This window comes from Drosophila grimshawi, unplaced genomic scaffold (assembly GCF_018153295.1).
Source record: "Drosophila grimshawi isolate 15287-2541.00 unplaced genomic scaffold, ASM1815329v1 contig_1377, whole genome shotgun sequence".
Classification (NCBI taxonomy): Eukaryota; Metazoa; Arthropoda; class Insecta; order Diptera; family Drosophilidae; genus Drosophila; species Drosophila grimshawi.
Genome location: NW_025062900.1, coordinates 10,588,022 through 10,612,930, shown reverse-complemented (window position 1 = coordinate 10,612,930; position 24,909 = coordinate 10,588,022). Strand labels below are relative to the sequence as shown.

The window sequence follows — 24,909 nt, the reverse complement described above, 5'->3', positions numbered from 1 at the left end:
AATCAAGAACCCAGCAAATATTTATAATATTATTATGGGCAAAAGAAACTTTAATAAATCATCAGAAATTAAAACATTAATCTTAATGAAAAATTAATTCAAGTTCAATTTTAATTAAGTCATTATGTTTTTCGAATTTAATACGACACACATGTCTCAAATACAGAATTAAGTAATTTAAAACTTTCAAAAATAATATATTCATTGGGGGGAAGAAGAAACATCACCTCTATAATCATAACGATTATTTATAATACCCGCTTAGTGTGTCTTAATGTACTTAACTCTCTTTTTCCATTCCTACCCACCAATCTCTCTATCTCTCTCTCTCTCTCTCTCTCTCTCTCTATCTTTCTCACTCTCTGTCTGTCTTACTCACTCTCTGTCTGTCATTCTCTATCAATATCGAGCAATTAAGACCCTGACTAGCAGTTGTACTCAATAAACCAAGAAAGTCATTTACGAGGCCCTTAACACTATCCAAACAACAACACTACAACAACAATAATAACAGCAAGTCTCTGCATATGCGTGATAGCTAAATTATTTAATTTATGAGCCGCAACGACAAAGCAAATGGAGAAAAACAGAAATTGTATCTATGTGTGTATGGAAAAACCAATGCGAAAGGCAAACAAAAGACTGGGAAATAAATTTCCATTTTGCTAATCAAATTTATTGCACTTTGTGCGAGGCTTATTCAATTACGTGCCACTCCACACACTCAAACACACATACACACACACACACACACACACAAGTCAAGAAACAAAGACAGAGCAAGAGAGAGTGACAGAGAGAGAGAGTATGTGAGAGAGGGTGAGTGAGCGCTTTACAAGCTTTTTACAGAACCGTCGGCCGGTTAGCCGCCATTATTTGAGCGCTTTGTGAGCGCCAGCTGCTCTCATAGGTCAATGCTCATTGGCAGCGCCAAATGTGATGCGCTCCCTCTCGCTCGCACTACATCATCGAAGCAGCTAGAGAGAGAGAGAGAAGGGCGGAGCACTGAAGCTGAATGCGAAGCAGAGCTGCTCACCTGCCCGGCATAAGTAAACACCTGCGGCCGACGACGACGACGATCGTTCATTCGATCGCGCTCGTTACGATCGCATCGCGCTCTCTCGCTTCAGCACATGGTAAGCGACAGTGTGGTGGCAGCTTCTCCATAAACATCAAACACGCAACAACAACAACAACAACCGGTTGTTGGCCTGGCGTCTGAGCCCACCTGAGTTTTTACCGGCCTGCTCTTTGCGTAGTTCGCTTGCGGCATTGACGGAGCCCGGTCATCAACGCCGTCGTCGCGCTCAAAACCGAGTATATTTACTAAAATTAACTGTGTGTGTGTGTGTGCCTAAAAGTGCTAAAACTATAGCCAACAAATATATGGGATTTAAAAGCCCGATTATCTTAACAATCAATAGAAAAGTTATTGGAGTGCTTCGTAGCTGTTGAGTTGACTTGACGACAATTGTTTCAGGGCCGTGTGTGTGCAAAGACCGTCGGCAAGTGTTATATGAAAAGCTCAGTTCCTAAATATATACAATAAAAAATAAAAACTATAATTAACATATTCGTGTGCAGATCACAGCACAATCACAGCTTACCCGTTTTGCAGATCCTGTTTATACACGAAGAAGAAGGTAAGTTCTTAGCTTAAGTAAATCAAAACATAGTAGTCGTAGTCAAAGGAGTAGAAATCATAAAATAACATCCAGTTTATAAATATTCCATAACATATTTTTAAAAATATTATTCTATACATATTTTCTGTAGTTTCATCCAAAAAAAAACTTACTTTTTGGGTAGTTTAAAAATGCCTCATGTTAGAAAATTCTAAAATACACTTAAATTAAAGCATTCAACGAAAAGTATTCTAACACAAATATAAATATCTATTACTAAATACTTATTTTTAAGAGCATTTATTATAATTAACAAACTTTTATATTAATGTATATCTGGGGGCTTTTTTGACCAAAAAAAGATCTTCAACTGTATAAGTTCTTTTCAACAGATAAAATATTAAATTCAACCTTACCTCATATCAAAATGGTTTTAAACACCACATCGTTATCACTGTCATCTCAAAAACTTAACATTTCAGAACCCAATTGGCCTTATTTCGAAATGAAAATATCATTATCAGTGGTAGACTTACTAATATGTAATCTCTTAACCATCTCAAAATCATTGCCATTTATACAAACAGTGTACTCGCCCAGTTCTCCCATTATTCTCTCTGATACGATCAGTCGTTGAATTTTTGTCTTGAAAATGACCTACTTTGTGTAACGATCGGATAATATTACCAATTTCACAAGTCGAATAATCGATAATCAAAATTTGACTAAGGAAACGAAAATTAAATATCATTAGATTTGATTAATTCACTTGGACATATCGTATCGCGTTGTACGAGTACGCCTCACCTCTTCTAGCAATCGTCAAATATGTGATTACTTATTATTCTTTGAGCTTTGTTATTGTTTTTTTGATTAACTATAGGTACTTATTTATAGGGTATGCCACATGCTGATAGGTCGATAGGCTTATCGCTGATTGGCTTTAATTAAACACCATTAAGGAGTACAAAAATTGTCAGCGCCTGAGTCGATGGTAAATAAATCACGTTTTGTCATTGTGATGTTTTCAAAATGTTTGCTAATCAAAGCAAATGAAATTTCCACTCGTACACACAAAATAAATGAAATTAACTGGCCCCAGCTATCTAAACGAGATAATCATGTCAAAAGCTAGAATAGACTTGGCGATATGCTTGGGTCAGTCGAGCAATAAGACTACAAATACAAAGACAGTTAGATAAGTCAAATCATATCAACGTCACGTCATTGCGGGTTCCGTTCCGTTCCGTTTCTGTCTGTCTGTCGGTCTGTTGGGGAGAGCAAGGTTTCCTTTACCCGATAATCGATAATTTTGCTCACTGATTTAATTAATAATAATGCGGCATGTGACTGGCTTGTTACTAACTATTTCGTTTAGCTGTGACGCAAATAGTCACCTTTATCTATGAGGTAGCATCTGCTTGAGATAATGAAAAGATCTTCACTTCTGATAAGATGGTTGTTTCTTTCCTTCTTTATTTTTAGGTTTCTTTTTTTTTGTTTTTTGAAGAGGAAAATTAAAATATGTTTGCAATTGGGGGCACAATTTGCAGCGCAATTCAATTAGGCCGTCACACAATTAAAACTTGTCCACAGATAGCGTCTCAGTTGCAGTATCGTATCTACCAGATACAATGGCAGTTATCTATCTGACTTGGTACTGGGTACTTTTCTGATATCGATACCGCTCGTACCTTGTACAACTGACATTTCCCAATTAGAGTTGTTCATTTTGTCATGGCGCTACCTGGGAGGCGTTGACAATAACTATACTATATAACATATATATATCTATATATATATACATACCTATAGCAAAGCTACACCCACGCCCATCTCCTGATAAGAGATGGCGCCAAGACCAAACCCTGCTCTCAGCTCACAGTTCATTGAGAGCTGTGCATACAGATGCTTCATTAATTCAATTCGGACCTTGGCTGGTCCGAACACACAGAGAGAAAAGATTCAAGTAGTCCGTTAGCCTATAATAAAATTTCTTTAAATTCTTTCTATAATCCTATTTCAAGATCGATTTAAGATTGAATACATTTTATATATTGTTATTAATAGTGTGGCTTATACGATCATAAAATTTAATTTCCTGGGATTTGTTGCAGATCTTTCTCTGCTAAGTAAATCTTTCGTATATCAAGTGGAATTGCGAATACTTGATTCGTGTTGGATTTTAATACGACATTTTTCTCGCTGTGTACACAAATGGAACATGCAAACATGAAATATCAACCTCAGACACGTCCCCAAATTGCCTCCGTCTCTTATCAAAACGTACAAGACAATGACAAAAGGGCAGAGACACGGATGCTACACAGCCTCAGCGTCAGTCACAGTCTCAGCCTCAGTCTTGGCCACACTAAACTTGGCCAACAAAGCAGAAATCCAGCGCCAAGCGTCGAACAACAGTTGTTCGACTACAGCTTCACGCCACTTTTCCGCCCCGTCTCCCTCTGCTCCCCCTGTTCCATGGCTCCCTCAGCGTTTTTAACATGCATTTTATGAGTAATTGGCCTCGCATCATCCACATCAACAGCTTGGCAGCACAGAGTTAGCTACCCGAAACGTCTCTGGACCTGAGTCACTACTTTTAAACCTCGACGACGATCATGATGACGACGAAGACTACCTTTGGCTACCGTCAAGAACTCTGCCATTAGGGTGGCCAGGGCGCAAAAAAGGAAAGAATGAAAAAATAAAAAGAAAACTGTTTGTGCAACAACGAAACGCAGATACGCTTGCTCAACTAATGCAGAATGTATTTCCATAGACGATAAATGCTCTACTCTTGAGCTTTGCCAGATATTAACAAGCGATACATCTTTTTTAGATTAAAATAGAGATATCAAATAAATACTCTGACCTAGGTCGAAAAATGGAGTAGAATTTTTTAAGTAGTAAACACAATTTATATGTTTTAGTGAAGTCTGTTCTGTAAAAATATAATATTTTTAAAATAGAATGAAAAGAGTAAATATATATTCATTACGTAAAGTCTAACAAGTGACTTCTATGCTACAGAAAAAGAAGTCACAGTTCGTTGTGTTTGTCGCTGATAGGCAGTAAATTGAATTAAGATTGCCTCATCAACAAATGAGGCTGCTGAGACTTCGACACAGGATATGAATAAACTAATTATAATTTGGAGTTTGTGTGTGTGTGTTTGAGAGAGTGTGTGCATTAGAGGCCCATAATGTACCATTGCTGTTGTTGCTGCTGCCGGCGTCTGGGGCTTAAGAAGAATGCTGCCTTATCGCACCTGGCGCGTCCAAAGCCGGCGCCAAGCAGCAGCAGCCGCAACAGCTCAGGTGCAGTCTCAGACTTGAGTCTTTAGTTTTTTAGTTTTCGAGTTTTGAGTCGACAGTCTTTTGCAGCCTTCTCGCTATCATTTTTATGTTTTTTGGGTGACTCACGAAATTGTCTGCGCTTATACAAAATTAATAATTGCCTTTATCAACTGACCGCATGTAAAACTACAAAAGCAGGTGGGTTCAGTCTCTGTCTCTCTTGCTCTGTCTGGCTAATCCATCAATCCATCATTTGTGGGTGGGGGACCACACACACTAACCCTCGACACATTATCATTATGATGGGCATTGAGCTTTTTGGACACAGGCGCCATCCAAAAAGTTTGCCATTATCGAGGCTTTGTGGGACGAGTGGGGAGTGGGGAGGGAGGGCAGTGGGGATCATTACAATGCTGATCATCAAGTGTGACTAAAGTGGTTTAGCCTAATGTAAACCCATAAATAAGCATAAGGCAAGATACCAAAAACCCAAGTGGACCAGGCCAAGACGCATTAACAAAATGCCAGAAATGAGCTTCTGTTTTCTGCGTGGCTCTACCTGTAAACTGATCGAGTACTGCTCGACTGCTCGACTTCTCGACTGTTGGATGGCTCGACGGACTGGGGCCGTGGCCGGCCATTTAATGAAATATGCGACGTCCCAGTTGCAGTCCTCTACAGCAGCGCGAACACAAAAGTGCACCCATAAAAACGACACCAAGCGACATGGTGCAGCACAGCAGGCAAAGGTGGCAAGCACGGAGGAAGACATGAGAGAGGGAGGAAGAGAACGAAGGTAGTCAACGTAGGGAGAACAGAGCAAAACATTGATGGTTATCGACATCATGACAGACGTGAGAGGTGTGTGTGTGTGCTGTTTTTTTTTTGTTGTTGAAGAGACTCTTTATTACTACGCTTATGCTTTCTCAATTTACAATATCATTTAAAGCATTTGGATCAAAATAAAAAATCACAAAGAGCTTATCAAATTTAACAGAATATTAAATCGAATACTTACCAAACTTGTCTATGCATAAATTTTAAACAATAATTGATTTGAAACGGAAAAACAATCACTTAACAAGAACGTATATGGTACACGTTATTTTAATGAATTAATTTCTTCATTTGTGCACTTGCTGCTGGGCTAAAGCCAAAAATGTAAATCCAAAAACCCACACGCAGCTCTCACAATGTTGGGTTGGCAAACTGCAAAGAGTTGCTCTTAAATAATTTCCAGACACTAATGGAGCTTATCTCTAAACGAAACAAGCAACCGCAAACAAGTCTGGCCAGCAAGCAGGCAGAGCTCGAGAAGAAGACTGACTGACTGAATGACTGAATGACTGACTGACTGACTGACTGAGTGAGTGACTGCCTGACAGACTGAGTGACTGGGCACTGGGCACTGAAGTCTGCAGAATGTAGACTGGCGCTTGCCTTGATTAGCATGTGAGCCCTAAGCAATGCAGTTCAGTTGCCACACTGTGTCAAACAGTTAGGCACGACGTATAGTTTATAAGTACATACCTCGTCACAACACCCGCAATACCCGCACCCCTCTCGTAGCTGGATTTTGTAGTTGGCCAATTGTCCATAGAAGGCAACATCGCACTATCTGCTATTGGGCAGAACAAACGTAGCGCTAACTTGATTAGCTCTGGTCATGGCTCGTAAATAAAGCCATGAAAGCCAAATTGCAATCTCTGCAGCAAGAACAACAGCAACAACAACAACAAGAACAACAGACTGTGTGGAAACGTCAACAGTTGACAGTTTGACTGAAAAGTTTTTTAATTACCGCCGCTAACAAAACGTCAATCCGTCAAAGGCGACTTTGATGTTGTATGATCAACTCTTCGACTACTCTTTCTTATACTCTTTCCTTTACCCCTCTCTCTCTCTCTGTGTCTGTGTATCTCACTCTCCCCGTCTGCCTGCATTGCAATAATAAAGTCGTAACGCGGATACAATTATAACAAGGCGGCCCGACAACAAAGCCAAACTGCAAACATTCCCCACATAACTGCGAGCACTCTCAAGAGTCTCTACTGTACTGTGGCACTGCATATACACAACGCATTCGCATACAATGAATTAATCAGTGCAATTTTATGATCTTGATGTTGTGAGATTAGACAGATTGGTTAGATTGGTTAGACGGAAGGTATTTCAACTGTCGACATTATTGCAATTCGTACAACTAATTTAATAATTTGCGGTCGAGTTTTACACAAATTAAGTTTGTCAGCTGTCAGCGCTCGGAATTTGTTAACAACATTGAAAACTGACAGCGTGAATCATAATAAAAGTTATTAATGATGAGAAATGAGTTATGAACTGACTGCCTGCAAGTAAAAAACTACATGATTTTAAGAGAATAACAACGGAGCACGAATGCCCTTGCAAAACTAACAACAAGTTAAAGTAAGAAATGGGCCTTCAGGTTGTTTAAAATTTAACTTTGGATTTGAACAACAAATTTAAAAAGTGTATTTCATCTAATCCTAAATAATTAAAAATTATGTTGGTAGATTAGTTACAAAATTAAATAAGCTTTATTACATTAAGAATAAATACCGTTTGAGTTGACAAACGCAACAACAAAGTTAAAATACCCTTTTCACTTACACCTCTATAGCACCAATGACATGGTAGCAATGTTTCATCATGATCATTGTCTCCTTTTGCTGCTTGCTGTTGTTGTTGATAATAATGATGATGTTGTTGTTGCCTGCACCGGTTGCAACTTCATTCGTCGCAAGAATGCAACTAAATCAATCAGAGGCACACTAATTTGCCATTTAACAAGGTATTTGGACAATTTTGATATATGTATTCAGTCGAGCCGAGGCGAAATGTCAACGGTAGCATCAGCGACAACGCCAACTTAGGGACTGAAGCCATCAATCAAGCAGCTTTGCAGCATTGCAGCTACCGGCCAAGTTTTTAGCCAGGCCTGAACGGTAGGGCAGCAAAGCATTAAGACGAGAAAAAAAGGGACTGAAGCTGAACTGTTTGGGGAATGCATTTGTGACGTTTACATTTTGGAGCTAACCATTTACTTAATTGTCATTAAAGCGCATTGTATATTAATTAGCAAAACATGGAATTAACAAAACGTCGAAATTACAAATCGAAAAACCGAAACTGGAAACTTATTGACAGCAGTTCCCAACTGCCACCTGATATCGAGTATTCAGTTTTGATCGAATCGAAGACCGGAGAGCAAGCTGAGTAGTCAATTCTGGTTGCGGTTACTCTGGCAGCCCATCGATGATGATGAAAATGAAGTTGCCGCCCAATTTAATTAAAATTCCAAACGATCTGCACATGCAGCGAGCACCGAGCACCAAGAAGCAAAAATAAATGCAGCTTGTGCAAACGTGTTGATGAAAGATCAGCTGAGATGGACGTCGACGTGTTTGTCTGCTGTTGTCTGGTGTTGCCCGTCTCTCTAGCCAAAGTGATGCCATCGATTTGCATTGAAAACGCTGCAGTTGCAACTGCAGCTACACAGACTTACAACCAAAGGCTGTCATAAAGCACGCGGCCAGACCGCAACCACCAATAGCACTAAACAACAGGGTATTGGTGAACAGCTTTGCACAAAAATACTAGAAGGAGACACTAGTACTTAGTAGCTAAATGCCGACAAATGAATTATAACGAGCATTTTGACTAAAAATTGTGTTTCCATATTTCAAAGCAGAATTTGTATAGATAATAACATAATCCAACAATGCAATGCTTTTAAATTCTTCTCAGTTTTTACGAAGTCAATTTAGAACCCAAATATTGTTGTCTTATCTTACTATTATCCAATATATTATATATATTAGATATATTTTTAGCAATATTGTTGATGATTAATGATTTAATTGCTCTCCATAAGTACAATATTCATAATGCATTGTATTGGAAATTAATATCTAAATAGATTAGGCACAATTATAGTAAACAAGATTCTCTGCTCAGAATTGATTACAAGTCAGTTAGCCACGAAATTATATAATAAATAAAGTGTTGATTCCATTGTGTTGGCTAGTGTATTTTAACTGACAGCAAAGCGCAACCGCAGCTAACCTCAGTGCGAGCGTTGGGGCGCCTTCACGGCTATTGTAAATTATAGAAATTGGCGTAATAAAGTGTACGATAATTGCATGTTTAGTATTGATTGAATTACGAGCTTCTAATGCGAGACTAATCTGTGTACCTCTCTCTCTCTCTCTCTCTCTCTCTGTCATACACAGTTGGTAATTTTCCCGAGTCGCTGCCTCTTGGATTATGGGCATATCGGAGGAGGTCAAGCTGGAAGAACTACCGCAAGAAGCCAAGTTAGCACACCCGGATGCCGTTGCCGAACGTGGTGTGGCATCTGCCTCGGTCTCAGCTTCTGGTGCGGTGCCCAGCGGCGCCAGCGGCGGCACCAACAGCCCCATCTCGGATCCCAACAGTGACTGCGAGGTGGATGACTATGCGCCCAAGCGCAAACAGCGACGCTATCGCACCACCTTCACCAGCTTTCAGCTGGAGGAACTGGAAAAGGCCTTCTCGCGCACCCATTACCCCGACGTATTTACGAGGTGAGTGTGAACAAAACAATAATAATATAAACGCAAACGAATTTCAACGTCATTTGCATATATCGATTCAAATAGAAGGCAGCTAAAACTAAGTTTATGCTTGGATTTTATATGCGGCATATGCTAAATCAGAATATGATATGATATGATATGACCCCCCTGTGAGTGGAGTTGTTTTCTCAACTATTTGGAGCAGCATGATCATTTGATTTGGTTTCAAATTACGCTCAATAGTTGTGGGTTTCTGAATACCCCAGGGGTAATTCAAGCAAATTCAATTAAAATGCAGCAAAGATATAAAAAACTGCAAATAATAATTGCCATAAATTAGAAAACCAGCCACAAGCCGATAGATAGACAAACTGACCGACCAAAACTGACGTCAAGCACTCGTTAATTGGATTTACTCGAAAAAAAGAAAACATATTTATATGAGTAAAAACATCAATTAAAGCAACTTTTTGTTAGTGCTTGCAATGTTATCATTTTATTGGTGCAACTAGTTTATGTAAATGCTTAGCAATTAATTAAGCAAATAAATCACAGCAACTTCATTGACACCTGTCCTGATTGATCGACATTAAAAGAATTACAAAAGTAAGACTGGCAATGAAGACAGGAAATTGACTATGGCTCGTTAGAAAGGTGTAAAATGAATAACAGAGACTTTGAAAAATTATTAAAAATATGCAAAGCAAATAATTGTATATATTAGTTAATTGATCATCAATAAAACGGAATCCAGTTAGTTCAGTTCATGAATACCAATTTCTACATTCGTTCGTTGATCTGCTATATGTATTCAAGTAAAGCACTTGTCATATTAATTATAAATATATAACAGATTAATTGATCATCAATCAAATAGATTCTGGTTAGCAAACTTTAATTAAAACCAATTAGTTTCTTACAACAATGTAAAACGATCTAATTAAATTTTTATAATATACCTAATTCAATTGGGTCATAAATAAATATAATACTAAATATGAGGCAAGAAAAAAAGATTACAATATGCAAAGTTCTCTACAATCAGGCCGGTTCTAACGCAGTTCATCATTCAAAGCGAGATTTATTGTTTTCCTATATAGAGTACGAGTTTTTGTTACAACCTCTGCTTAACCAAGTGTAACTCATGTTTTGATCTTTCCTTTTTTATCTGTTTTGCAGAGAAGAGCTGGCGATGAAGATTGGATTAACTGAGGCGCGGATACAGGTAAAAAGAAACACACAGCCCAGCACCCTAGTCGAGTAACTAATATTGAGGTTTTGCGATTCGATTCGCGTGCTTAACAATGTTGAAAATTGAAAAATAATGGAGCATGTCGTCCCTAATGAAAACGCTTCAAGACCAGTGCAGACACAGAAGCCAAGATCAAATCTAGCTAACCAATTTTTTAGTTGGTTTGCTTTGTGATCTGATTTTTAATTACCGCTCATGCTAAACAACATTATTTGTTTACATACAATTCTAGCGGTAATTGCCAGAGTAGGCCCCCAAAAGGGACTCAGACTCAGAGTCCGACTCGGACTTGGACTTGGCTGCAATCAGCAACCGTTTGCGACCCGACTTCAGATTGTTATGTTAAAAACTAATTAAATGGGCGTTTTCAATAGTCACGCCCATTAATTGGTTGCTGGTGCTCCTGCTTCTACTGCACACACAGGATACAGTAGCCTGCATTAAACACATAACTCAACTCAGCCTCTCATCTCCCCCTCTCTTTCATTCTCTCTCTCTCTTCCTGTCTTCCTGTGCAGGTCTGGTTCCAGAATCGACGCGCCAAGTGGCGCAAGCAGGAGAAGGTTGGACCCCAGTCACATCCATACAATCCGTATCTGCCCAGCGGCGCCGCCAGCATGCAAACAGTGGTGGGTGCCGCCCTACCGCCCAATCCCTTTACCCATTTGGGCTTCCAGCTGCGCAAGCCATTCGATGCCCCAGCCAATTTGGCCGCCTTTCGCTATCCGCACTTGTCCGCGCCACCAATGATACCATCCGGCTACTTCAATCAATTCCAGCGGTAAGATAAACAAACAAATACCTATGTTTTTATATCCCTTAATCTGTTCAACTCTAACTATTGGCCATGTTGGAGTTAAGCAATGGTTACTCTTTACTCTTTACACTTTGCACTTACTTTACTTTTCATACTCTTGTATTTTGTCGTCAAATTTGTAATGCATTGAAATAAACCCTTCCGACCCCATAAAGTAAATGTATTGGTGATCAGCCTCACTAGTTAAGTCGATATAGCCATGCCATGATATTTTTCTAATCCCAAATTTGTTTACTTTTACAGTGCTCCGCCGCATATGCTGCCACCGGGCATGGCTTCAATGTACTCGCCCTCGAGTTCTTTTCAATCGCTGCTTGCCAATATGACGGCTGTGCCGCATCCGCGTGCGCCGCCGATGCCCGCAATGGCAGCTAAGCCGCCAATGCTTGTGGGTTCACCGGATCTACATTCACCCAACAATCATTTGCTGGGCTCGCCACCCAACTCACCCAGATCGCAGTCGGCGCCGCAGCCACCAGCGCCGGCACAGCTATCGCCACAGCAGCTAGTTGGTATCTCGCTCACGCATCAGGCGCCGCCGGCCGGCTCGCCGACACAAACGGCACCCGTCGCCTTGACTTTGGCTCACTCCCATGCGCATTCGCCGCAACGGCAACTGGCTCCGCCGCCGCCAACACGGGCCGCCACGCCGCCCGAGGATCGACGAACCTCGTCCATTGCTGCACTGCGACTGAAGGCACGGGAGCATGAACTGAAGCTGGAGCTGCTGCGTCAGAATGGCCACAGCGGCGATGTGGTCAGCTAGCCAAACAGCAATGCCTCCCAATTGGTTAACAGTAGTTCTAAGCTCTTAAGTTATTATTCGAAACGGACCTTGCATTTTATGTATGTAACTGAATTCACAGAATTTCCATTAATAAAACCAACCACAGACGTCAAAGTGTTTGTGATATACACAGAACTAATCCGGGAATATCACCCAGTCTAATTTTTTATACACTTGCACTTGGTTATAGATTACACTTGATTATAGCTATACCTTTATGAACTCAGCTCCTAGTAATAATATCTTGATGAAACTTGATACAGCAACTTATTTCTGTTGCAGGACTGGATCGAACCATTATATCATAAGAAATATCGGTCGAAAGCTTAGCATTTTTATGAAACAATTCTTTTGTAAAAGACATCTTAATTACCTAATTAGTAAATCATATTCTAGATATTGAGTTCCTGAATTTTTTAATTTTTTGAAAATATCTAGACCAAAGATTTTATAACCAACGCATTCCTATATCATATATGAACAATCCCCCAAAGACAAATATAGTTGCATAAATCAGCAAGAGTATTTAATCTTCTCCACACCACTCATTTCTCTTCTTTATGTTTTTTGATTCCAATCGAAATCACGCAATGCCCACAAATTACATTTAAGACGCAGCTTACAAATGGTGGTCCTAATGTGCGTAACAACACCTACTTAGAGCAAGCGCTAACAAAGCCAAAAACTGATTCACAGCCAGTTGCGACGAGCCAGCAGCCAACAAGCTAACATGCCACCGGCCAACAGTTAAGCAGCTAGGCAGATAAACAGCCAGCAGCCAGGTCAGCTGCCATTAATCAGCTGTCGGGGCATAAATCAGCGTTTGGCCAAAAACAAAAACACCAGCCGGGCGGGTGCTACAAATATAAATTTATGAATAAATTAGAAACAAATTAAGTATGTTAATGAGAACCAGCCCCAAACGCAGCAAAGGTACCGAACTCATCTCAAAACGAATCAGAAACAAATGTCGAATAAATGCTGAAACCGCCGCTGCTTAGCGATTTCTCTAGGGAATATTTTTCAATACCCTGTAGCTACATCTCATTCAGGAAATAGAGTAACCTCAAGTCACACAAAATATCAAATACCTTAATGAGATTTTTAAAGATATTTTGAAAAACATTATATAAATTAACAAAAGACTTATGCAACGAACTTCATATTTGTTTTTTCAGTTTTGTTATTTATTTTGGTCATATTTACTTACAGTCACAATTTATACTTGGTAGATGCAAATTTTAGCATCTGAAAATATGTATTGAAAATATTACAATAATCGGATTATAGATATTTTAGATAGTTTAAAATAAAACAAAGCAATATTTCCTGCAGCTTAAATACAGCTTAAACCTTTTAAACATTCTAGGGTATATGTCAGTCGTCCTCATTCGACCATCTACTTATTTAACGTTTTCCTTTTTTAATTTTTGTCTTGAATTATGCGTGGTAATTAATAAAATGGAATATTTATGATAACATTTATAAAACACGAAGCTGCTTAATTCGATTACCAGATTTTGTTTGTGGGTTTCAACTTAAAATGTGAAAGATGCCCTCCAACATTGCATGGTAATTGGCAACATAAGGTGGAACTGTGATAATCATGTTTAACCAGGGTCCACATGGCCTGCGGGCCTGTGCCTGTGCACAATTTTCTCAGATGTGGCAACGCTTCATGCATTCACAATGAGTTCGTCAAATGCAAAACCAACCCATTAATTTGCATCATAATCGAGTCTTAGCTCAAGGGGGCTATTGATGAGATACCAAACACGTACACGCACACACACACATATGCCAACACAGTGGCTGAGAGATGTGATACAAAATATCGGGCAACAACCGATATTAATAATCATTAATTAAGGCGACTAATTAACGCTGACATTAAAAGACTGCATTTTAATTACGATTAAATAAACACACACACATACCCCTCCCCTCTCAGATAATACAACCCGCCTTGCTTCACCTTGCATCTTTGACTTCTGCTTAGCTTTCGTAAACAAAACACACACAATCATTGTTGTTGGTGTGCTTGCCTAGTTTGTTTACATTATTGTTTTTGTTATTGTTGCCGTTTTGCTTCTTCTTTTTCTTAATTTCAGTGCGGGAAACCCAGCTTAACATCTCTATTTGGTGCTGCATTTTATTTGCGCAAGTATTCCATTAAAGTGTTTTTTAATTCAATTTAACTTGAACACAACCTAATTGTTTATCATGAGCAGTGAGCAAAAAAAAAACAACAACAACAATCATTTGAAACGGGCTCTTGTACATTTTTTTGTGAGACAAAATGTGGTTGTTGTTTTTGCTGCTGCTGGGATATGTAATTGCAATGAGTATGTATGTGTGTGTGTGTGTGTATGTGTGTGCATATGTGTGTTTCGTGTGTCGGCGCAATTAACTTTGCGTTTAATTTGCAATTATCCAAACGACTCAAACTAATTAGCGCCAATTTGATTTAACTTTGCAAAATTTAACAATTTTTCTTACCTCAACGAAAAAATACATTAAAAAAACAAAATTGAAAACTACGAGAAAAAAGCCGCAATAATAAAATATTCATGCCACCACCACGAAGGGGAAAATGCTGAATTAAATTACATTGTAAGACGATTCACAAATAGTTCGCGAGTCAACAAGACGGAATAGAAATTTTAATTTGGCTCATAAATATGTGTTCGACTTATGAATATTCGCAGTGGAGCGCTTATCTAACAGATTGCCCAAAAATAGCATATCAATACATATTATCATCATCTTGATCAGCGATTGTGAGAAACTTTGTTAATTTAATAAATTCATTCACAACAAACAAAAGACTTAGGCAACGAACTTGGCCAAACGAAGCATAAGTTAAGCTTAAAATAAAACCAGATGTGGGACTGTTATTATTATTATACACTCATTCAGTTTCACGTCACGCCAAACTTGTCAATTTATCGATCCCAAAAATGTTTAACTAAATTTAACTGACCCACTTTTAACCAATTTTGATTTCATACTTGTAAGAGGTAAATTTCACAGAGAACCATTCATGGAGTTACTGATTATTTTTGAATGGTCTTAATTTTACTTACAGGTTAGTGATTATGCTAAATGTTGATTAATGTACACCCTATAAAAACTCAAATGCATTCATTTTGAACGACAGAAAAAATCAATATATTCCTCAATTGTCAATGACCTTGTGCAAATCAATGCTACATTCGCCGTATGATCATTCTGAAAGTGGAATGCGGTTCGAACTGGCACACTTTCAACGCGCGTTCCACACTCACCTCTGTCTGCGTAATTGACCAAAACTGTGTAAAATGTAAAATGCCTTTCCTTTAGCTCGTCGTCGTTGTTGTGTTTTTCGATTGAAATTATGCAGAGATGTTGGTTGTGCGCAGTGCATAAATTAAATTATCGCTGGTATTGCTGCTGCAGCTGCAGTCGATTCCTTTGGGGACCTATGCGCACAATGTGGAACTTGTCCATCTGTGACTGCTCTGGCTTCTGCTATAGCAGCTCCTGTTCTTGCTGCTGTTGCTGCTTTCGTAATTAACTTGTTGCCATAATTGCTTACTTTTGCATTTGTGTGTTGCATGTCACACGCTGCAACATCATCAAACCAGAGCCATGGCAGGCCTTTGCCCATTGGCGAGTGCTACAAATATTCTGTATTTCTTTATAAGTCATTAAGCACACCTTCTACACTGAGCGAAACACGATGAGATGTACTAGCGAATTTTTTCTCATTATCATTCTTAATTTTTAATTTCTTACTTTTTTTTAAATGTATAGTCATTTAAAAAAATATTTTCAATACATCAACTAACAAATTTAAATAGCTGTTAGTAAAAATTAAAAGTGAGTTTTATCATAGGGGAGACAGAGTAACATAACTATACAGTTTTCCAACAGCTATGTTCATCGACTCTTTTTGAACGCATTTGTTTCAAGTGTATACACTCTTAACTTTATAACTATGCCTTAGCCCCCACACAAACACTGAAACACACACATACACACAGAGCGAGAGAGAGAGTCGCAGACTGACCCTTATAAGCGACAAAACGGTAACGACATGACTTTTATTATGCACACGAGGCAACTTACGGTCGAGGGAGGAGCCGGGGCAGAGAAGGTGCAGCGAGACGGTGAGACAGCCCGACAACGTTGAAGAAACATTTGGCGCCGCAGCAATTAGTTATCAAAGACGTCGCGCATTGACAAGCAAAAGTCAAAGCACTCTTCGAACCACCCAAAAATATATATAAATATAAAATAACAGCTTTCCTGTTTATATACGAATAAATACATATCTATATATATATATATATGTATATATAAGACATTATATAAATGACTCATGACTCGAAGACAAAAGAAAAGGCATTAATAAAGCCTGTAAGTTGGACAACAATTCGCAGCTCCTGAGCTGCGCATGTAAAGTGCTTGGACCCAAGGCGATCCATCAGGCTGGCTGAGCAAATGGTTGCCCAGCGGCGTAAAGGATTCAGGCAACGCCCCAAATCATGCACGCGTGCGCCAGAACGAGATGGAAGCAAATCGTCGTGCAGCAGGGAGGCAGAAACATGATATTAAAACGTAGCCCCAGCTAAACATTGATCCTTATCGACATGTCAGTGAAGTGACGACGACGACGACAGCCGCAACAGCAGCAGTAGTAGCAGTAGTAGCAGCAGTAGTAGCAGTAGTAGCAGCAGCAGCGGTAGTCGCTACAGTAGTAACAGCAGCTATAGTAACCACATCCCTGCTTCTGAGCCAAGTTTGCCGGCTGCAATTGGTAGCCGGAACAGCAGTGGCAACAACTTAACACGAGACACAAACACGTCACGCAACCCAAGCCAAAAGCGTTTCCCACAGATCAATGGTTGTATGAGCACTTGTTCTACATGCCCCTTAGAAGCTACAAACATACAAACATTAGCATGTGTGTGTGTGTGTAGATGTGTGTTTGGATGCGTCCAAGTATTTAATGATTTTATAACTAAAAAAGGAAAAATATTCAAGATTTCAAAATTGGCGTTGCTCATTAATTGAAATAGATTTAAATTATTTTTTTTAAGTGGAAAATATTTTTCAAATTAAAAAAATTAAGTTAACCGCACAAAAAGAGGAAAAAATATCATCAAAATAGTAAACACCTTAGAAATCAAAGTTTTATATGTAATAAGATTCAACTGACCCCTATACGAAAAAACTATAAGTCAATTTCGCTAAAACTATTTTTAAATTAGGAAACTATATCAATTTTAAGTTCATTTTAGAGATTTGGAGAGTTAAATAACTTAAGCGAACAAAGCATATATCTTGATTTATAAAAATAAATCAAATCAAGCTGCCAAATGAATCAAAGATAAAAACTATTACCAAATTAGCCCAACCTGATGGCAGTTTTGACAAAATTTTAAGAGATAAGGTGGGAGATTGGAATAAATAAGTTGGTTTTGTCTGGTATTTGATAAGATCAGTTTTTACGACTTCTGAAGCGATCTCAAATCGAAGGCTTGAATGCATAATTTAAATCAAATATGCACTAATTAAATATATTAAATAAGCATAAATCGACGCTAGAGGGGAATTATCTACGCCTCCTTAGCTTATCTATCGACATGTGTAGGGCCTAAACTGTTGCTGCCGCAGTTGTTGTTGCGGTCGTTGTTGTTGTTTGGCTCTTGGCCATTTGCATAGGCCCCTACGCAGCTGCTAATGAGCTATCTGCCTTTTGTTTCTTCTTTATATCTTTCTGCGTAGGTGTTTAGCGTGTAAGATTAGATTAGGCTAATCAGGTAGTGGAGATCTCAACTGTAGATGACCATCGAAGCGAACATCAAAAGCAGTTCCGTCTGAAATATCACACACTCTCACACACACACAAACTCAGACACATGGACAAAGCGAGAGAAGAGCCGTTAAATGCCGAGGCGTAAACTTTAAATAGGCGTCTCTTAGATGCTGTACAAGTAGAGAGCAGTTGCCACTAATTGCCGATAATTAACTCGAGGCTCGGAGTCGACGTCGGCGGCGTTGCAATCGAAATGCAATTTATAATTTCTGCTCGCAACAAATTAAAATTGCCAATGGAAGCATTTGAGGCATGCAACTCATATGAAATACGGCGCAAAATCTGACAAGCAAAGCACAACATCATAAAACAAGTAAGAATGCCCATGACGGGAGTGCTCGACTAGTACTTATCCAGGATTATGAAACAGATATAAAAAAGTATATGCAGGGCATAACTTTTTTACCACTATATGGAATTTAAACATAGTTTTAAATTTATTTACCTAAATACCTTATTTTTTATGAATACCTCTCAGCAACACCCTAGAGATATTCCTAGAAAAGTTTAATTATATATACCTTAACTACATTTGAAGATATAATTGAAGTTAATGTTATCTTAAGATGAATAAGACGTTGAGAATTATAAAAAAAATAATGTGTACTTTTCCATGCTGCAGGAGTCCAGCTCAAGTATTTTCTTAGATCTGACAGAGAAGCAGACTAAATTAGCAGATATTTCCTGTCATGCTGGATGAAGCCTTTCTTCGCACAATTCTGTGCTTACAGGGTATAGAAATGTGAAATAAAATAGGCCGTCGCCGCTGCAAAGTGCAGCTGCTGTCGCGAAGCGACCGATTGGAGACATTTTTAGGCGTGCCCAAAAAAGGAGCAGACCGAGCAGGTCACTAATTTGCCATTTAGGCTGGCATTTGTGGCATTTGTGACAGGCCCAAAAAGCCGCTGAAAAGTTCCAATATAATGGCTTAATGTAAGAGTCAAGCGGGTCAAAACACACAGCCCAAGAGCTGATAATTAACAATTTCAGGTGCCATTTTTGTGAGTTGAAACTTTTCAACTCGTTTCGCATTTTCAATCAGTGCAGTGCAGCTCTGCAATTACCTGAAAATCGTATTAAGTTTTGTTTGTTTTCATCATTATTTTCACGGCTGATCGGTGAACCGGTGATCCGTTGATTCGTTGCCCATTTTCGGCCATTAAGAGTGAAAATCTTGTGTAAATCGAATTATTTGTAATTTATGGTGTGGCAGTTGTTGAATAAATGGAGGTTATTACCAGGCCAACAACTGGCAACAACAACTGCAACAACAACAACTGGCAACGAGCCAAGAGTCTTGCTGGCTTGGCCTAAACCAATAACCATTAAGCGTGCTAAAATCAATCGACCCCCTCGCTTGCATGCATCCCCCGCCTTTTCGAGTGTTTTGGGATCCAAGACCACGGAATCCTCCTCTCAGTTAGCTTGTGGTTGCAATTTGCAGACGATTTGCGGTTGTAGATCTCACTGTGTATGTGTGTTGGTAACAAAGACACAACATGGCCAACATGGCTGTTGGATGAGTTGCACTTGGCTTGTTTCCAGAGCCAAACTGGTTCAAAGAGATTATCGATTTTCAATTACCAGAGGCGAGTGTGCGGCTAAGTAGTTTGGTTTTTGTTTGGTCTAGCAATTTTCGTAACTGCAGCTGTGGATACGGTCAGCAGTTATATACATATACACACAACATATATCAAAAACTATTTAGTAAGAAGACACCAGGCAACAACGATCCGTAATCCGTAGACTTTAAAAGATATACACACTTAATCTAACACTGAAAGAACTGGTGTGAATAGAATTCTTTGCAATCTAGACTGAACTTAGCTTAGATTTATTTAAGGATTACTCTCTAAATGAATAATGCTTATTTAAGGACGAATATCAAAGCTTTAATGGCTTTAAATTGTATAAACTTAACACAAATAAATTATTTACATCCCAAACTATTAGCTTGACAAGCTCACAATGGGGCTACTTGAACTAAAATGTGTGGAATACAAAGCATAAGTTGAGACTAATCCTTGGGCAAGCAAACTTTTTCAAAACTGAAATGATATTGAGAACAAACAAAAGCTCAATCACTGTAAAAGTCCACTAGAGCAATAGGAAAACGACCCACCACAGCTCAAACTCACTCAAACTTCATAAGAAACTGAAATGCTTCAAGCTCGATAAACTCTACGAGCAGTAAAACAATAAAGCTCACTTAAAGCTCAACGAGTGCCTAGTTGCCACGCGCAACTGAACTTAATCAATCTATTTCGATATATATAAAGTCAATTCAAAACTTGTTGATTAGTGTGTTATAAGAGAGCAGTGAATGTCAAGGAAATTAAACAAATTAAAAGCGACACTCGGCAGCGTGTTCCCAAACGGCTAAAACAACATATCATACACACACACACACACACATATATATATATATATATATACAGCGTATATAGCGCATATATCTTATCTATCAAATCGTTTAACATTTATAACCCGTTTGCTGTGACTCGTCGTCGTCGGCCGCGTCTTTCTATGAATGAAAGCGGTTTTTTTTCTCTCCCTCGACGTAATCAGCAAGCTTATCCCAGGGGCTGATTGAGCAGACAGACGATGAAAGCGGAGGCAGCTGCTTGACTGCTTTTGGCCAATCTTTGGGCTATGCTAATCGTTTGACTTATAATTAATTAATTAGTTAGTCGGATGGGTTGTTTGCGGCACGTGAGAGCGACGCTGAGTTAACTTGAACTGCATGTAAAATGTACTCGCATTGGCAAGTTCGTGGCCTAAGTCTTTTGTTTTTGCAGCTGGCAAAACGGCAAAAATTTAATCAAAAAAACACAAAATAAAAAAGATCAAAACAAAAGGAAGGAAAAATGTTCGTAAATGCAGCATGAAAATTGTGCATTTAATGACAACAATTTGTGTAATGGATTTTCATGTTTTCGTAATTGAATTTATTTTAATTTAAACCAAATTGCACAGCATGCTGACCGAGCCGCCGCTTCGTATATAATTTTATGCGCTCACGCCGGCCGCTACGCTAATTGATTATAATTCTGTCAGTCGCCACCGTCCCGTTGATGGGGCTGCGATCTGGGATGCTGATGTTAAAGAAGCTATAGCTCTGGCTCGAGTCCATGTCCATGACTGAAAGCTTTTGCTCCACATTTCGCGCATTATTTTCGCGCTCGTTAAAAGGCAAGCGGAATGAAGCGAGAGAAACAGAGAAAGAGAGAAAGAGAGAGAGGCAGAGAGAATAAGAGGCTGGCCGGCAAACTCATCTCAAGATGCATTACTAGCTTGGCAGGTGTGTTCTTTTTTTTTGTCGATCGTTGCAGGCTGTTAATAAATACTTGTATTCGATTTTCACTTGCTGCGAGGTGTCTGAAAATTGTTGCTGCATCGGATAATATACATGCAATTATTATATTGAACGCAATGACTTCCGTTCCAAGTTCGGCGTCCGCTGCATGCAGTTGGCCCCTTTGGCTAAGTTTGACGCTGCTGTTGCCACAATTTACTTTTTATGAATGTCAATGGTTTTTTAATTAATTGACTATAATCGATGTAATGCTTATTTTTTTGTTTACGTCCTTTAAGCATGCATGTGGAAGGAGACCCTAATGTAGATGAGAATGAATTGCATTGGGCAGAAGTCTGTTTCAGTTTTAATTTGTATTTCAAAATCAAGTTAACAAAGTATTTCTTTGAAGCTAACAGTCATTTATAATTTCATGCTAGTGCATTTCGTCGATCATGTTTTTTTTTGGTTTAGCTTATCAAATAACGGCAAAGCTCTCTCAACTTTAGCTACTTTAGTTGGTCATTTTATATTCTTGATCATTTGGTTTAATGTGCATTTTATGACTTTGCATAAGTAGATGGTTTTTTGAACACAAATCTCCAATTAATTACAGTCAATTAATAAAAATGCGAAGCGCTCGTTAAAGTCTTAACGGCTTTTATGTGCCAATAAATTCTATGTGCGGTATTCAAATAATTTCAAATCGAATATCGAATTAAAATTTTTATTTTGATTATTTTTCGGTTTTTTTTTTTTTTTTTTTTTGCTGTTTGAGTATTTCTTTTACCAAAGCAAGGAGTTATTGTTAGTGGAGTTTGCGTTGCACGTAGTTCATTAAAGGCGCTTAAATTGTATTTCATTGTGGGCAGCAGGCGTTGCCCGTTGAGCTGACCGAGCGCCAGAAGCGCACAAATCCAATTTAAATGCAGCGAAAGACGCAGATCGAACGCCAGCCGCAAGACCAGATCCACAACCACATCCCAGATACATGATCGAAGATCCAAGCCGAACCGAACCGAACTGAGCCGTGAGCGACCCCCTGTGCGTCTCATTGTCGTAAATCACACATTAAAATATTTATTTGTATTTTTACTTGTTTAAAAATTAGTTAAAAGCCCCCGGCGGGACGCATACTCAAAGAGAGAGAGAGAGAGAGAAAGAGACAGAGACGGAGATAGGAAAACCGATCGCAGCCGCGTCCGAAAAAAAAAAACACAAAAACAAAAAAGAAGAAACAAACAACGCCAAACTGAAACTTGTGCTTTTGTTGTGTGAGTGAATTTTAATTTCCTTTTTATGATATTTTAATTTATTTCAGCGTAAATCAAAACCAAAACGAGCTGCGCTCCACAGTCGATACCCCCAGAGAGAGAGAACACTCCCGACGCTAAAGTAGCGAACGTGCCGTGAGTTTGCCTCACGTGACACGCACGACAAGACTACATTTTGGACTGTACGAAAAAGAAACAAAATAAGCGCAAAGTTCATAGACAAGCTGAGTATAATTTTAGAAAAACTATTTATTATAATTTTAAGAAGAAAAAAAATAGTATCAGTGACATATCAATATATAGTATGCATTTTTGAAACGTTCTGAAATTGTGCTGAATGTATCGAGACACGCGCCCATCCCTAATCACTGCCAGAGGCTGTACTTTTAATAAATTAGATTACTCTGCAGCAGCGGCGCTTGCAACGCGCGAACTGCATAAATCGTGGTAGGCTTCAGTTGAGGGACTCCAACTTCCAAAAGCTGGGCAGCAGCAGCAACTGGAAAAACACGCGCAGCCGTCTAAAGATTGCTTTTTCACAGCTTGTGGTACGTCCGGCTTTGTTTATTAATTTGACGTTTCCAGTTGCAGGTCGGCGTCGCAACAAATTGTATACATTTTTACCAGACTTTTTGCTGGCCATTGCTGGTGGTTGGGGCGTGGTCACAACTCCCACAGCAATTAGACCGGCCGGCGCTATCCAATTTAAGCGACTCCGCAGTTCGATGCTTAATTTAAAATCCGCTTGGGTTTCATCTAATTAACGCCGGCCGCCTCGTAAACAGCCGACAAAATAAGACTGAAGAAAATAATAATGCAAAGCAAAAAGCTGCCCGGATTGCATTAAGCTTTTTAGCGCAAAGCTCTGCAGCTCTGTGCATTGTCAACAGATGTCGCTTTAGCTGCTTCACTCTTATACGCTGTAAAGTATGCAACGCTTGGAAGTACCAACAAGCTCGAGTTACAAGTCCTGTTCCCCAGTTAGGTTACTCCCACGCTGCCTGCGCCCACAAGTATCACTGTTAAGGCAGGCAACATGTTGGCTTTCAGCTTGTTGCGTGCTCACACTGGAAGCGTTCATTTTGTGTGGGGTAATGCTAACAGTGCTTGTACAGAATGAATGCTGCAAAAGAGCGCTGTTATCGACTGCTGTTATTAATTTTGCACGTACGAAATTATTGTCGTAAGGGAATGGAGAAGGGGTGTCTTATGCTGTTGACAGCGTATGTTAAAAATGTCAACGGATAAGTTAATGTAGAAACTCTGTTCGCTCTTAAAAGCGTATGAAGCTGTGTAGTCTTTATGCCTGACTACTTTGCCTGGCAACCGAAAACTAAACACAAACCACCGGCAACCGCCCACAATCCTCCCACGCAATTTGCATACACATTTTAAGGGAGAGTGGCTAGAGGAGTGGTGGGGGGGCAGGGGGTGGGGGTTAGTTTGGCATTTGCATCAAAGCGTAGAAGAAGACTTCCCTAACTACTGAGCGGACTTCTGGAATTTTTCTATTTTTCATATGATTTTTCAGTTGCATATGCAGGCAGACGGCAATGCGACGCCTCCTTGGGATTTGTCACCCACACACATCCTGCAGGCTATCGGGGCTGGCTGCGTGTCTAAGTGAGCACATAAGTCCCTTTTGAAATCTATGCGAATTCTTGTCATGCATGCGAATCTAATAAGTGGAATGTTTGTCCCACATTGCTTGACATCTACTTGATTTTGTTGCACAGCCAAGTCAAAATCTTATCAGCTTCTTTTCGCTGATATCTTTATTTATTATATATGCGATTAGCTGCTCTCGCATCAGGTTTAGTCATTTCAGTCTGAGCTCCAGCTTATTATATGTATACTCGTATATATATATATATATATATAGTATGAAGTGATGAGTCTGTCTTTTACTTAAAAAATTCTTGTCTTAGACGAATCAGAACACTATATCAAATAGTATGAACTTTTCACTCCCATAATTTTATTACAAATTAACCGATTTTTAACAGCAATATATATATAAGTTTGGATACACAACATGTAAAAACTGCTCACGCTCAGTATCAAAATATTCTGCCTTGACGTACTTTTATCCGCCCAAATATTAATTAAAATAAATACAA

General features: G+C 39.1%; 1 protein-coding gene and 1 long non-coding RNA gene across 2 annotated transcripts; one reads left to right on the top strand and one right to left on the bottom strand.

The window, feature by feature from the left end:
• Positions 1–1,308: 1,308 nt before the first annotated feature.
• On the top strand, positions 1,309–12,476 carry LOC6562063 (homeobox protein aristaless). The gene is made up of 5 exons (XM_001988504.2): positions 1,309–1,643; positions 9,178–9,510; positions 10,681–10,726; positions 11,272–11,534; positions 11,814–12,476. The coding sequence occupies exons 2-5, from the start codon at positions 9,212–9,214 to the stop codon at positions 12,334–12,336; spliced, it is 1,131 nt and encodes a 376-aa protein (XP_001988540.1). The 5' UTR covers positions 1,309–1,643; positions 9,178–9,211; the 3' UTR covers positions 12,337–12,476.
• On the bottom strand, positions 3,121–6,633 carry LOC116805276. Its single transcript, XR_004365097.1, has 3 exons — positions 6,455–6,633; positions 3,435–3,607; positions 3,121–3,372 (listed from the first exon to the last, which is right to left on the bottom strand). It is a non-coding gene; the product is annotated as an uncharacterized LOC116805276 (long non-coding RNA).
• Positions 12,477–24,909: the final 12,433 nt, after the last annotated feature.

Excerpts from the sequence above, each read along its gene's own strand:
- LOC6562063 (XM_001988504.2), top strand. The coding sequence starts at position 9,212 with ATGGGCATATCGGAGGAGGTCAAGCTGGAAGAACTACCGCAAGAAGCC. Across the intron at positions 10,727-11,271 it reads TAACTGAGGCGCGGATACAG|GTCTGGTTCCAGAATCGACG; the intron begins GTAAAAAGAAAC and ends CTTCCTGTGCAG. Across the intron at positions 11,535-11,813 it reads TACTTCAATCAATTCCAGCG|TGCTCCGCCGCATATGCTGC; the intron begins GTAAGATAAACA and ends TTACTTTTACAG.